Source organism: Rana temporaria, chromosome 2 (genome assembly GCF_905171775.1).
Source record: "Rana temporaria chromosome 2, aRanTem1.1, whole genome shotgun sequence".
NCBI classification, from domain to species: domain Eukaryota; kingdom Metazoa; phylum Chordata; class Amphibia; order Anura; family Ranidae; genus Rana; species Rana temporaria.
Window position 1 is genome coordinate 424,921,761 of NC_053490.1, and position 16,565 is coordinate 424,938,325.

Sequence of the window (16,565 nt, forward strand, 5' to 3'; positions counted from 1 at the left end):
CAAAGTGTGTTTGAAAATTGACATATTTACCATTGTTCAGAGATCCCCTCTGATTGGACTATGGGGTTGTTTTAGCTTCAGATTATAAACTGTTTCAGTAGCAAAGATGTTCTTAGTAATGCAAAATGACTTTCACCAATACCATGGACTCTTTATCAAATGGCAAATATTAAATCAACTCTTGTATGTTTAAAAAGTTAAAGATGTTTATAACCGCTTCTCATTCTAAAGATGAATTCTAGTATATTTGTACGTAGTTGCATTACTCCAATTTGGACCAATATAACTATGTATATATTATACTTGACCAATGCCCCTGGAAGTATGGGACTTGGAGGCAAGTTGAGATCGCTGTAGTATTGGTGTCTACTTAAAGTTGTTGTAAAGTCAAATACACTGTGTACATGTTTTTATAAAATTGTCCCCGTAAATACCCTAATTCAGATTTTTTGGCAAGTCACATGACCCCCAGCCGTTCTCCTCCTCGGATCTAAGGGCAACAGCAGGAGGGGCTAAGATCCCCCTCTGATGTCAGCAGGGAGGTCAAGTTATTGCTGTGCTCCCACATAGCCTAGCATTTAGATCAGGGAAGGAGAGGTCTCGTGAGTGGCCAGAAACAAACTGAAATAAGGTATTTACTAGGAAAATTTTATAAAAACATATGCACAGTGTAGGATGGCTTAGTAGAACAGAAGGGCTGGTAGTAATATTTATTTACCTTTACTGCCAGATACTAATAGTGGTAGGAAGGGGGGGTTGGATGGCTCACACTCATAAAAGCTGACAGGCAGGGAGGGAGAGGGGGGAAAGAGAAGAGCAGTGGAATGAGGCACGTAACACAATAATCAAGGCTCAGCAGCACATTAAGGGGGACAAACAGGCAGGATCAACCAGGTTTTTTTACAGCACAGAGGGACAGATTAGACAGCACAAGCACTGTGATGTTTAACCTACCTTTTTTTTAAGATTACATTTTTTTTTAACTCCTTGCCAATCATCCCACGTACATGTACTGTGGAGCGGCGGCTCCTGTGCACAGAATCATGTACAGGTACAGTACATGATTCTGCACCTCCGGATCTGGGGTCTGCACATGCGCCGCTGGTGAACCACTCACGCTGGTGAGTGGGTCATCATTGGAAATAGCGGGAACCAAACAGTGGGTCCGGTGGACCCAAAGTCCACCGGGACCCACCAGTTGTTCCCGAGAACTGGTAAACAAGCAAATCGCCATTCTGTTAGCAGGGAAGACAGAGGATCCTGTGTTTCTGCTAAGCAGGAACACAGATCTCTGTCTTGCCACTGTTAAAGCACCCCACACACAGTTAGCAAGCACTCACTAGGGACACATTTAACCATTTGAACGCCCCTGATGTCATTGGTATAGTGACAGTGCATATTTTTCAGCACTGATCACTGTTATTTCATGTCACTGGTCCCCAAAAAAATGGCAAAAGTGTCACTTGGTGTCCAATTTGTCTGCCGCAATGTCAAATGTCACAGTCCGGCTTCAAGTCGCTGATCACTGCACTACATTACTAGTAAATAAAAATTTTAAAAATATCCCATAGTTTGTAGACGCTATTGCACAAACCAATCAATATATGCTTATTGTTTTTTTTTTTTCAGAATACATGTTGGCCTAAATTGATGAAGAAATTAGATTAAAAAAATAAATAATAATATTGGATGTTTATAGCAGAAAGTAAAAAAATATTGTTTTTTTTTTTTTTCCAAAATTGCCGGCCTTTTACGCAGAGTTAATCAAATACCACCAGTACGACTGCACAGATGTCAGTTAAAGCGACGCAGTGCTGTATCGCAAAAATGGCCTGGTCATAAAGGGGGAATAAACTTTCCAGAGCTGAAGAGATTAAGTGATGTCCAGGTTCCTGGGGCACAGACAGAAAAAAAAAGGAACACAAGGGGGCGCAAGAGTGTAGCAATATAAAGTAATGGATATATTAAAAGCCAATTGGCAACTTGCATCCAAAAGAAGTAAAGAGACATATCTGTATGTTAAGTGGCTGTTGTAGCTTGCTATCCCAAAATCATCTGCTAGGTCCTAGGATATATGATGCTCCTACAGCTGATGTGCCCATGGATGGATTGAGGAGTGCTCGTGATAGGAGTGTTGACCACTGACCAGCGTGGAACGCGAAAGAATGGCACAAAAATTAAGAAAATTTCATTAGAAAGAGGTGTAACAGAGAAAAAGTTATAATAATAATAATAATAATGGCAATAACATTAATACAATTAATATTCTTTCATAAATAACCATGATGTATAAATGTTATTAGACATGTGCATTAGTTTTCGTCCGCATTTCGGGTATTTTCGTTATCGTTTTAACAAACGACAACGAACGCGCAGAATCCGAAATCCGAAAGATCTGACCTAAAAAAAATGCTTTATTTTCGTTCTCGTTGCTACAACAGTTCGATATATAGATAGGAGATTCGACATGACGCTGACAATAGCAATCTGTGTCTATTGAACCTGTGGTCGAATGTGCCTAACCTTAACTCTAGTAGTCCAAGATTATTCTACATAGAGAGGAAAGATTCGACATAGAGAGAAAAGATTAGACATTATAGAGACAGTGTTGGGGTAGACCATTTGACGTGAACGATGAAGATTCGACAAAGCAGCGAAAAACATACAAATGTCGAATCTGTCATTGAAGGCTTATGGTGTCTTTGGAAAATTCTAAGAAGATTCGACGGAGCAGCTAAACTGTACGACGCCGCAGTTATACATGTCCGGTCAATTGCACGGCCCATAGGCTATAGAAGAATTTGAATATTGTTTGACTAGTAATAATAATTTTTAAATATAATTATTACTAGTGTCATACAACATTAGAATTCTTCTATAGGTTGTAGGCCGAACATTTGACCGGACACCATAAGCCTTTAATGACAGATTTGACCGTAATTCATTCAGATTTTCGGACAAATGCATTTTTTAACTAAACAAAATAAATAAAAACACATTTCGGAAGTAGATAAATAAATTTATTTTTCGGATGAAATTCCGAAACGAAATATTTCAGTGTGCACATGTGTAAATATTATCACAAAAATGACCATTAAACTACAGTTTGGAAGCTTCACTCTACTGCAATACAGCGCTCCTATTGGACTGTACACATGAGATAGCTCCTTTTATAACAAGGGCAGAAGATTTAATAGATGGAAAGATGAAAAAAAATACTGAAGGTCCGCTTTAAGTAAAATGTTTTGGCTGGACAGGACATACAATTTTAAAAGCTTCATCATATTCGGTCACTCCAAACACAGATTACAAATAGTCAAATACCACAAGGTTTGCAGTTGACGTATACATTTTGCAGAGTGTTTATAGTATGCTCCCCATATGAGAATACAAATATTAACATATTTCCAGTTACTTAATATGAATTAGGACATTGTAAATATAATTCCTCTATCCCCTTCAGCAGCAGAGGTCACCAGTAGGATATCAGATAGCACATTATGTAACCCTAGCTTTCCTACAGACCTCGGGGACATTTTGTTGTATCCTAGTCACCCACAACTGCAGTCAGAGAGAGAAAAGCAGGCCTGCTTTTGATCTTCCATCTTCTTCATAAATACATAATGTCGTTCTTACAAAGCAAACATACAGCGCCATTTGTGCTTTATTTACCATAATCTCTGTATCATGTATATGTTTATTTTCTCTGCAGCAGTCTGTTTGTTTGTGCCAGTTTAAATTTGTTTCTTGCAGCATATGTACCCGAGTGTAGTTATCCGCACGTCCTGATACCCTCAGTACACAATCTGCTGCATAACAAGTTCTACCGTGCAGGCAGTACTTTGTCTGGGAATGTTTTTTGTTGATTTTTCATTTCTGGATTGTTTCACTTAGGTTTGTTCTCACAGGCACAGCATTAGCAGTAATATAGAGTGCCCAAAATCTAACTCCACTTTTAATTTCCCTTTAAATAGTTGTCCGTTTAGTTAGCCAAGCTGGCCCCAATGAACTAGTTGCTGCTTGAACAGGTGTGGTTGCTGGAAGAGTTGTATTAAAGTTCACCTTTGGTAACATATTACTTTTCCTCTCCCCCTTACAGTGGGTGGGGGATTCTCTCCTTGCATCCGCTGTCACATTATAAAAACTCTACCCACACAGCCGCATCCTTCATTCGCAGATTCCTGTGAATGAATGAAGTCCTGTATGCCACCATGGCAAACATACTTGTAGTTTGAGTGGGCTGCAAGTCCGCTGATCATTCATTCTCCCTCTAGTTTTGTATCAGAAAGCCTGCATGGGGATACGGGCACATATCTAGAGGAAGGCTGTGCAGGAGCCTGACAGTGCAATGCTTTTCAGGCTCCTGTAAAAAAAAAAAAATAATAATAAATGCACATTGTTTTCACTCACAAAATGTATTACGGTATTTGCCGGTGTATAAGGCGACCAAGCTTATAAGACGATCCCCTAATTTTACTGTTTTTTAAGATTTTTTGCCTGTACTCACCGTATAAGACGACCCCCCCCCTTCTGAGGCTTCCGACACTTTATATTTCTTCTTTCTGGAGCCATATTCTTCTTCATTCTTGATGGAGCTGGAGCCATATACTTCTTTCTTCTTGCTGGAGCCAATCGTGGCAAGCAATGTATTCTATTAATGAATACAAAGCCTACTTGGATTGGCAGAGGCTGTAACATCATCAGCCCACGCCTCTCTGACTCTCAAAGCCAATCCGAGCAGGCTACTGTATGTAGCCTGCTCGGATTGGCAGAGGTTGTTACTCCAATCCGAGCAGGCTCTGTATTCATTTGAATAAATCGCTCACCGGGATTGGCTAAGCGGTATATACTGTATGTAGCCAAAGCTACATACAGTATTACCGCACATCCAGCAGGCATCCAAGCTGCTGACCCGGTGTATAAGATGAACCCTTTTTTTGTTGGCCAGTTTTTTTAAGTGTAAAAGGTAGTCTTATATGCCAGCAAATAGTCCATTTTTATAAAGGTGAACTTCGCCTTTAATTGTATGTTGCTTCAGCTACATACAGTATACAGCGCTCTGTTCAGGCAGTGGGACAAGAACTTTCTGCCCCATTCCCAGAACAAAATATAGTCTGGGAAGTCTGGCAGCTAAGTGCTGCTTAGCCATTCATAGGGAGCTTTGTATTCTATGAATGAATATAAAACTTCCTCTGACTGTGGCAGAGTTTGAGACTTCCTCCTCCGCTAATGAAAGGAAGCTTTAGATTCATTTAGGCCCCTTTCACACAGGCGAAATCCGCTTGCTCTGTGGTGGATCTTTACACTGATTCCAACTGAGCAAATGACAGGTCTGTGTCCACTCTGCTATGCATAGTAGACACGGACACAGTCCGTCTCTCCTCTATGTAGCAATCGGATGGAAACTGACTGCCTGTCCATCTCCCTCCAAAGCCATCCGATCCTCTGAACGGATGAGGAATAGGACCACCATCCATTTGTTTTTGGAGGATCGGATGGTGGTGGGTGTCGGCAAAAGTGTCCACTGACAGCCACCACTCCATAGAAGAGACTGGAGGGTCCGATCAGGTCTGCCTGAAAAAACTGACAGGCAAGCCTGATTGGACAGCCCATGTGAAAGGTGCCTTAAAGAACACAAAGCTCCTGAATGGCTGAGCCAGACTCTATTTTAGTCTGGGTGTGTGATGGGAAGTTGATGTCCCACAGCCGTAAAACAGCACTGTATACTGAGGCTACATAGGCTACATACAGTTTATACAGCGTGCCTAGCAAGCACGCCTGTTAGTGCAGTAAATGATTATTGACCCAAACAAAATATTTAAAGCAACATTTATTTTTTAAGAGAACACAAATGAAGTGCCTCTTTAACTTAGAAAGGTATTTTCTTTTGCTCTCAGCCTCCTCCAAACGTTTTATTTATCTATTTTTTGCTGCTGGGATCCAACTTCCTGTTAGAGGCTGTCTACATCTTTTCTTTATGATCCCAGTTTATGTAAGAACGTAGTCACCCTCTTACTCACTCCTGAGATGGACTATGGGATTTGTAGTGTGCATAGAGCAGTGTATATGACCATAACTAACGTGCAATGCTCGCTTCAAACAAATGGAAGTGGGAGAGTGGAGAGATCATGAAGTAGGCAAAAAACAAACAATTTCAAGAAAAATAGATTACAGAGCCATTAAGAAGTGGATGTGCATGGATTATTCTTGGAGGATGCAGATTTAATTTGGTTTCACTTTAATTTGTGTAATGTTGAATAGTCATGGTTCATCTATATGTATTGTGCTTGTCTTAAAGGTCCTGTTCCCGGGAAAAGCAAAAGACGCATATCATGTAAAGACTTGGGTCGTGGTGATTGTGAGGGGTGGCTATGGAAAAAGAAAGATGCAAAGAGCTATTTCTCACAGAAGTGGAAAAAATACTGGTTTATTTTAAAGGATGCATCCCTTTATTGGTATTCCAACGAGGAGGTAAGCACTTGTGTTTAGTTTTGAAAACATGGATGTTTCTTTAATATTTTTTTAATTTACAGGTACTGGCACCATAATTTCTGCAGTCTGATTCTGCCAAATGTAGAGCAATCAGGTGATGATGAGGATGTTGATGCTGGCTGTAGAGCTTGGGAGATCTCATCTGAAGAGAGACCATTGCCCTTCTAAGGACTGTGGTGTATTGTGTTAGATGGGTAGGTTGGCTGTGGACTTCCATTATCTATTTTGTGGTGGAAACCCAACCAATGTTGTGACAGTGCTAACCTCCCCATCAAACATCAACCACAAAAATGCAATACAGTTGCCTTCACATGAACGAGTTCCATTCCGAGAGCATAATCGTAAGTCTGATTTATTTGCAAATCCAACAAAGTTAGCTTAGGTACCCAACTAACACTATCGGCCCAATAAATGACTGTAATAGGCTTATAATTATATATAATTATAATTATTTCATGCAAATAATACATGGGGGGAAAAATCCATGAAATATAGATACAGTACTGTATACAGCAAAGTACACAGGACCACAACCAACAGAAGTGTGAAATAACTCACAGGACTGGACACGCAAACCTATGTTCGTATCCTCGAAAGCTTGCAAGGTTTGTATGTAAAGGAGTACATAACTGTTCACAAAAAATGGATGCGTACTGTGTGCGTTTCACTCTATTTTTATAATATAGAACAAAAACGTTTTTTTCTTCATTAAACCTACATTATTTTTCTATATATGTCTTTGGCTTTCTGTGTGATATGTGCTGACATAGAAATCCTTTTTATATATTTGAAATTTGTTATCCTTGAATTTGTGTTCAGATGCAACTAAACTAATCTAAACCTAACGTTGTGTAAAGCACCAGCTTTCTTTGCTGCTAGCCAAATCCTTCCTCTTTAATCTGTTTTACTTGCTCTCATCTCTGCCTACGCATTTCTTGTGATTCATATGTTCCCTTCCTTCTCCCTGTAGATTCCTACTATTATCTGGTATTGATTGCAATCTATATGGCACTGCAGCACTACAGTACAGTTTTAAATAATGTTACCCAGTTTTGACAGGTTGGCTGCACTGTACGAATGTGTGCAATGACAGCTAAAGTAGAATGACTGGCTGAGCATTATAATATACACACACGTAGATAAGCAGGATTTCACACAGAAGCAGTGAATTCATTATAACTTAAAACGTATCTAAAAAGCAAAATTGTGAATTATTTTACTGTCTACAACATTGTGCCAGTGTTGATAGAAAGGATGTGTAATGGATGTGTAATGTGTAGAATTCAAACTTGTAGAATAGAAAACATACGCTAAAATTCAAAGACAACACCAATATGAAATGAGTATATTAATACAGTACTTTTTTGGCATGTGTGTAATTATTATGCCTAAACGCGCAGAATTTGAAAATATGGAAAAATTACCGTATTTATCGGCGTATAACACGCGCCGGCGTAAAACATGCGCCGGCGTATAACACGCACCCCAATTTTAAGAGGGGAGTTTAAGGAAAAAATGTTTTCTCCGCACCCTTTACAGTACAAGCCTCACCCATCCAGTACACATCCCCCCCCATCCATTATACAGCCCCCCCCATCCATTATACATCCCCCCATTCAGTACACAGCCCCCCATACATGATACATCCCCCCATCCAGTATACAGCCCCCCTCCATTATACATCCCCCCCATCCAGTACACAGCCCCCCCATACATTATACATCCCCCCATCCAGTACACAGCCCCCCCATACATTATACATACCCCCCATCCAGTACACAGCCCCCCCATACATTATACATCCCCCATCCAGTACACAGCCCCCCATACATTATACATCCCCCCCATATATTATACAGCCCCCCTCCATTATATATCCCCCCATCCAGTACACAATCCCCCCATACATTATACAGCCCCCCTCCATTATACATCCCCCACATCCAGTACACAATCCCCCCATACATTATACATCCCCCATACATTATACAGCCCCCCTCCCCAGTATACAGCCCTCATCCATTATACATCCCCTATCCAGTACACAGCCCCCCATACATTATACATTCCCCCCTCCCCAGTATACAGCCCCCATCCATTATACAATCCCCCCCATTCATTACACACCCCCCCCCCCTGCTCTCCCAGGAGACCCCCAGTCTCCTGGGACAGTGCTGCCAGCATTCTCTATAGTTAAGTAAAAAAAAAATCACTGTCAGCCCCTACCACACTGTTCCTCCTGTGTCTCCGATTGCAAAAACGAAGCTTCCATTTACCTTAATAGCTCAGTTTTTTTTTCACTGATCTGGTCACATGACTTCTCTCCCCTGATGGGCATGTGACTGCTCTCCTCCAATCAAAGCTACACTCAGAGGAGGAGAGCAGCCTGAAAAAACGGAGCTATATAGACATTTACAAGCTTCGTTTTAAAATGAGGCTGACAGAGGAAGAGCGGTGTACAAGGGGCTGGCAAGTGACATTTTTTTTGTTAACTTTAGACTATGCAGAGAGCGCTGTTCCATGGCCATGTCCCGATCCTCGCCCCCTGCTGGTAGAACATGATATCGGCGTATAACGCGCAGGCACATTTTACCCTCTGATTTCAGAGGAAAAAAGTGCGCGTTATACACAGATAAATACGGTAAGTCTCAGGGGTATTTTTAAAAATATACATTGTAATTTTTTTTAATACAGAGCGCAAAGTACCACATTTATCCACTACGTAGCAATAAATATCATAGGAAATACTTATGATACTACTTACCATCTAGTGGCCAAATATGGCATTTTCCTTCTCAAAAGGGAACTAAAGGCAAAACTTTATTTTTTATTTTTTTTTATTTTGGATAAAGCGGAGATGGATTAGAACACCAGTTGTTTTTTTTTTTTCTGTCTGTGTCCCGGTTAGGCATATTTACCCTCTCTATTTGTCCTGTTTATCATTATTATTATTAAAAGGGGAATTAAAAGAAAATCCAACAATTTTTAATTTGTCCCCAGAAAAGTAATAGAGGGGAAATATACCAAAGGGGACACTAGTTCTGGTGATCTTGGGGTTCCCAAGATATTCCCTTAATTTTCAGGGATTTACTCTTGCTTCCTGTTTGGCTATGGGACAGGAAGTGAAGGGAAATCTTACCAATGGAACAAAGATGGCCCCCCAGGACAAATAATGAGGCTAGATCTTGATTACCTATTATGCTTTCTGGCTACATGTTCTTCTGTCTGGTGTTATACTTTTGACTACCTATTCTTCTGGCTAACAGTATATTTATTTATTGCCATATTTAACCAACATCTGTAAATCCTGGCTATCATGCCACTTATTTATTTACTGGACAAGTATGCAGGTCAGGTGTTCAGCCTTCATTGGCTCATGATTAATTTGGATCAGCAACTCTCGATAGTGAACCCAGAGGGTTATTATAATAGCCAGGCAATTACCATTTGAGAAGGAGCACAGGAATGGCTACACAGATATTTACCTCATTAAAGGTTTTCTTTAAACAGATGAGAAACAAAGGTGTAATTTTTAGGCATTTTGTATGAGAAAGACCACACTTGTTTTCTAAAGTCATAGACATATGGAGCTCTCTTTAGTCAAAGACTACCTGGAATCTGTTTGCCAACCCTGACTATATAACGAGACTACACCTGGTAAGGCCAGGTTTGGGCCCAACATGACAATATTTCAGGAGGAACTACAAGAAGCCCTCTGCATCACTAACTAGTCATATTTTTTTGCAAATGTTAAAATAAATAGATTAAAAAATACTTATTTTGCTACCATTACACTTGAATAAATAAGTTTCATATAAGGAGTATGGAGTAATGTAGCGTCAAAAGGGTTTCATTTATGCGCATAAAGAAAAAACAATCTCTAATAGTCCAGAGCAATTAATCGCTCCTTTTTCATTTTCTTACTGTACTATGGCAAAGGGGAAACCAAGAATCGACTAGGCTTCTATAAAAGCCACTTTACCACTGTATTAATTATAGTTCTTCTTCAAAGGCTCTTATGTTGAGTAGATCAATAAAGATACACGTGTATTTGAAGTTGACTTTAGCATGGCCAGAACTTCTTTTCAGTTTTGAATAGAGTTGGGGAGTTTTAAAGCCTTTGTCAGGATTTACTACTTATTATTTTGCCACTGTTGCTCCCATATTATCTTTTTTTCCTGTCCTACTGTCAGGTGTTACTTGGACAGGAACTGAAGGGAGATCTCACCAATGAATACAATACCATTATTGGGGTTAAGAAGGTTCAAAACCTTATGCTGTTGTAATTGCTGGTAATATTTTACCCCTCCTCCAATCTGAAACTAAAAAATGTGTTGAGCTTTAAAATAAAACTTCATGGGAATGAGGAGTTGCATGGCAATGACTTTGCCTTTTAACCTGAACATTGTAAAGAGAAATTTGACAAGGTAGTAGTTTGATAGTGTGGTACAGTGTAAATCTGGACATATGACCTGGGTGGAAGTCCAATATCAATCCACAGTTTTATCATTGTGGTGGTATTTAATTTGCCATGTTTAGAACATGGACATGCAAATTTAGATTGCAAGAGTGTGCAGTTCAAAGCACTCATCACACACTCCCAGCTTCACACTTGCCTAGTGTTTGAAGACTATCAATCGGTTAGCTAGAAAATCCAACATGGGCACTTGTTTGGTCTCCAAGATCTGAGGACCAGGGGTTTTATTGAGATCTGTAACATTTTAACCAGATGAGGTAATAATTGATACCTATAGTTCTAGAAAATCGTCTATATTCGCTATTTTGGCATTGTGCTATGTAAATAATATACGTTTTACATTTTAGGAGGAAAAAGCTGAAGGATTTATTAGTCTACCAGAATTTAAAATAGATCGAGCCAGTGAATGTCGTAAGAAATTGTAAGTAAACATTGTTTATACAATGTGACTGTTACTTGGTTAAATAAGAAAATTGTGTACGTTTAGACATATGGGTATTTCATGTAATGGTGAATGTGTCCATTGGTGAGCAAGGATCAGCAGGAAAAAAGGAACCTTCAGACTAAATGAAAACTGTCCTGTAATTCGTAATAGCAGAGCTGTTCAGACTCTCTAAAGCTGGTCTACTGATACAATTTTACAATACGACTTTTAAGAACAATGGGTTCTTATTCATAAAAAATTGTAGGCAAACTATAATTTGTTGTAAAAGATCACTGTGTTATCTAAAAGTAAAAAGTTTAATTCTCCCCAGACAATTTTCAAATCCAGATATTCTTGTGAGAAAGCACTACAAGGCCCTCCCTTTTCCCTACTAAAGGACATTATTTTGGTCAATGTCCACCCCAGCCCTGGATTAGATAGTGAAGAACCTGCAACACACTGAAGAGGTCAATACCTTGGCACTCCCCTCCTACTTGGCAGGATGCTGTGCACTATGCAATGTAGTCTGATGCCTAAACTACAGAGGACTACAGAAGGTTGAGATACTTTTTAAAATGCATATTAGGTATTGCTTAAATGAATACAGTGGTATTTTATGTGTGCCTACATTTCTGGTTTGTGCCAATTTTAAAATGCATTGTCCATCTTTTGAAAGCAAACACACTTTCACTGCAATACTGTCCCCCAACAGACTCACTGCTTGGTGTCATTCAACCTACTTACTGTGAGCCCAGGGCATCAAGGACATGCCTTGGTGTTTCATAAAGCTACTCTGGGATCTTAGCAGAAGGTTGCAGGGAACTATGCTCATGTCGCTGCTAAGTAATTTCACTGCAGCATTCAGGACCACCCATTGCCCTAAGTGGAAGAAGACCAGTGACATTGCATGAGTAGACAGATGACCTGTAGAAAAAAGGTATGTATTCAAAGACTTAAAAATGTTGGGAGGAGGAGCCTAGGGTGGGGGTTAAATAGGCTGGAATTTGGCATTAAAGTATATGTAAACCTTAACATTGCACTTCTCTTATTTAATTATCTTTGCTCCGCTAAATATACAATTGAAAGTGTTTTGTTATATCTGTTCAGTAACTGCAGAACAATACCTCTTAATCTCCGGCAGTTTAAAAAAGTATGTTCTGTACTTGCAGGGCCTTTAAAGATATAAAAATGGGAAATTTGCATGTATTGCATATATTTACCGGTTATGGTTTAAAAAAAAAAAAATTGTCCTGACATACCCTTTGGGTACCCCAACCGATATCAGTCAAAAAAATTTTTTTTGGGATTGCTCGGACTTAAAAATGTGTGAGACTACTTAAGAATAAATATTTAAGAACAAACAGTTTTGCTGAATAGGGGGGAATGTCTAATTTGTTTAGGTTTAAGGGGCAACTAATATGAAACTCATCTGATCATGTACCATTGGAAAGAGGTTCACTATCTTTATTTTTGTATTTGTCTGTATATTTATTTAAAAAAAAGACATTTGCCTCCTATAATACTAATCCCTATTTATATATAGTTAGACAGTATTCTTCTTCTAAAGTGATTCTTTAAGAAAAACGAATCGCACCATTGTGATGAGCTTTTTTTAATGTTAATGTTTTTTTTAACGCTCTTTGTAGTCTGGATTTTGTTCCATAGTTTTATTTTAGACATGTTGCAGTAAATTGCTCTTCTTTAGGTCATAGTGAAAAATAGAAACAGTGTTGCTGCCTGACATGGACATATATTGTGCTACATTTCCAGAAAATGGATAGCTGCTGCTTTGTTAAGTTGATATTTTTCTGCAGTGCCATCCAAGTTTTGGGTTTTGCCAGACCGTGTTGAGTGTAGTGCTGTAAGCTACATTCATTTGTTCATACTGTTGACATTTAGCACCTAGGGTCCCAGTATAAGGATAGTAAATGTCATCATCATGTTTGATAAAAGTTCTAAGAGAGCAGTTACTTGCAATTTTAAACTTGTGGAGAATGGGTTTTTGACATGCTGCTTTCTCACAGTAAAAGATTGATGTTGGCCAACAGCTATTAAAGGACTCCACTAGGCAGGTATGAAAGCACCCTTTTAGTTTCTTCAAAAGTTATAAAACTGTGTGCTCAGTTCAGCTAGATTTATGACCTGAGTTGTTGCACACTGGCTAAATCTAAATGTGACTAGCGGTGGAGGTTGGGATTGATCTAGGCATAAGATAGGGTGTGGGTTTAGGATAAATTCCACTAGTGTAGTGATGTTTCCTTGACCATGTCCAGCTGGAGCTTCATCTGTATTAATAATAATCTAATATGTAAACTTGTGAAAGCATACCTATGTACAGCTTTTGGCTCCTGCATTTGAAGCATAATTGTGGTTGGGAGACATGTGTGCTGTCAACAGGCTGGTTCATTGTGCAATCTGAACCTGAATGGTTTGCTTTACTTGGCAACTAAATAGAATCTAGAGCTGCAGTAATGTAATTGTTGCAAATCTAGGAGTGGGAAGATGGGAATTGGCTTAGAGCTCAGTACAATTTAAGGATAAAAGGATGTGTCAACCATAGTGATTCATTTATTTCTTATGTCTTTAAGTGCATATATCTGGTCAAAGTAAAACACATTTAATTGCATGCAGTAGGTGCCTGCAATGCATGCACAATTCCCCATTATTTATCCCTTTAAAAAAAGCTGCAACGACAGAAAAATGCCTGGTGATCTTGCCAAAAAAAAGTAAGACCATAAGTTGATGTTGTTCAAATCTGCCTTTAAAACACTAAACACACAAGCAGTTATGGTAGACTTAAATAATCTGGAGAACCTCTGCACTTCTCTGTTCATCGCTACATGCATAGATTAATAAATTTCTCAGCAAAACAAGGCTGGTTTGAAACTCAAGGGCATGTGTGTAAAATGGTTGTAGTCCTGGGGTTGTGTTTATATGCCATTCTAAATGAACCTCCCGGCAGCTGCTCCTGCAAGAATTTTACAATCATGGTGATGTCAGTGGGAGTAATAAAAGTTTTTGTACAAGATAAACAAAGAAAAATTAATGCTAGGACATTCATTAGAGTAAAAAAGGGGTATTTGGGGGTACATGTGGGTAATGTATGCAGGGGCAGCTGCTGGGAGCTTAGTTTTTATTGGCATAGGCCTACCCAGTACTACATTTTCCAAGAGCCATTTCATTACACACAGTTTGTGGGCAGCGTTCTGTTTGCCATCTAAGCCCCTACAGTGTGATTTCCATAAATGATCCAGTTGTTGTGAGATAGCTTTAACTTATAGTTACTCAAAAAACATCTTGAAGATCATATGAAGCTTTAATCCAACCACGTGTGCAGATTATAACAGATGACCATCAGATAGGTAAAAAAAAATCACACATTGTCTAGCTCCAGCAGAATACAGGAGCATGTGATAAATGGAGGCTAAAGCATGAGGAAGAGTGGGACTAACTACGTAGAGCATCCCCTAGCTACATAGTAAAGTAGGGACACAGTTATTAAAGGCAATTCATGTGTAACATGATAAGCAGGCTGTTCAGAGAAAAGACAGCAGCATTATTTTGCTGGGAAAGAAATCAATGTATGCTATTTAAAGGGATAGAGAGGGCTACATGAAATGATGTAGTCCAGAAGGCAGGGCTGACAACACTGCTTGATATTTCAGTGGAGTGAAAGCATTGGGTTATCTGCTTAAACTGGAATTTAGAAGCACACTGGATTTTTGGCTAACCCACCGGTATTTATCTGTACTGCAGTGAATTAACCCATAACGCAATGTGCATGTACTGAAGAGATGCGCGACATATGTTTTTAAAGATTATTTGAAATGTCCCTTATTTGATTACAAACAGCAGTTTTGAATTCTCATATCATCTGTTATTATAAAGTGTTTAAGTGTCATGTTTTATTCACACTCTCCTAGGCATGGTGTAAAATGCAATGCTTCTTTCTGAGTATTATTTTATTATTCTTTCTAGTGCATTTAAAGCTTGCCACCCGAAGATCAAAAGCTTCTACTTTGCTGCTGACAATTTAGATGATATGAATAGGTAAGGACAACATGTTGTGTGTTATATTTTAGGAGCTTGTCTATTCTTGGAACTGACAGTTGTTATCCAATGATTGTGTAATTTTCCAGCTGTTTCTTAGAAGAGATTACTTTTATGCGTGGGGTAGACTTTACCCTTTAAAATATGGAGTCTGTTGGACCATGTAGAAAAAGACAAAATATTTGTCTTTCTGGCCAACAACATACCATGGCTTATGATGCACATGACTAGCCTGCTTATCATAACAAAATAGGCTATTATTGAACTGTAGGTAATCTAAAAAGGGAAGGTAGTCTGTTACTCAATACTGGGTGGGTAAAAAAGAAAATGAAAATATATAACTAGAACTGTCTATATGCTGTGCATTGCCTTTTTCAGCCTCCATGAAGCCAGAAGGTTAGACCTTGGACAGAGTATCTACTGTAGGTCTTTTAGATTTCACCATAAATGGGTCATGTTGTTGCATCCATTGGTATATGGACATCTCGGGGCCTTGACCAGCTTTGAAATTAGAGTGCTGAGGTCAAGATCTAAATGGAGGGCCTCTTATAAAGCCATCTTAACCACTTAAGAACCTCTCCCACCGCCGATAATGGTGATCTTGTGGCGAATTCCCTGCAGAGTCCACCATTATTGCAAACCAGACCGCCTGCTGAAGAGATGGATACGTGGGTTATGGCAGCTAGCTGCTGCCATAACAGAGATAGCCCTTTTCAAAGTGCTGACGTATATATACAATGGGTGGTCCGGAAGTGGTTAAAGTAGAACTGAGTTAAAGTTGGTAAGGCATGAAAATATCTATTGAACACAGCAATACAAGTCCAATTCTCATATCATTCTCTGTTCGTCTGTTAATATACACAAAGTGTCAGTACATACTTTGAAAGAAAAACACAAAATTCCATTGTTTATGTCCCTTTGTGAAGTGACAATACTTCTGAACCCCCCCCCCCTCTTTTTCCCCAGTGGGTTGCAGTTACTGTGTGCATCCACCGTATTCTTTGAGACTAGAACAGTGATGGTGAACCATGGCACCCCAGATGTTTTGGAACTACATTTGCCATGATGTTAATGCACTTTGCAGTGTACTTGAGCATCATGGGAAATGTAGTTCCATAACAT

The 16,565-nt window shown here is 39.2% G+C and overlaps 1 protein-coding gene across 5 annotated transcripts in view; it reads left to right on the forward strand.

Annotated features, from left to right (window-relative positions):
- CNKSR2 (connector enhancer of kinase suppressor of Ras 2) overlaps positions 1-16,565 on the forward strand; it is a 382,062-nt gene that overhangs the window by 278,888 nt on the left and 86,609 nt on the right. For all 5 annotated transcript variants that reach the window (XM_040338243.1, XM_040338244.1, XM_040338245.1 and 2 more), the window contains 3 exons: positions 6,299-6,471; positions 11,317-11,390; positions 15,372-15,443. In XM_040338243.1, coding sequence (XP_040194177.1) covers positions 6,299-6,471; positions 11,317-11,390; positions 15,372-15,443 — 319 coding nt within the window. The remainder of the gene's footprint in view (positions 1-6,298; positions 6,472-11,316; positions 11,391-15,371; positions 15,444-16,565) is intronic.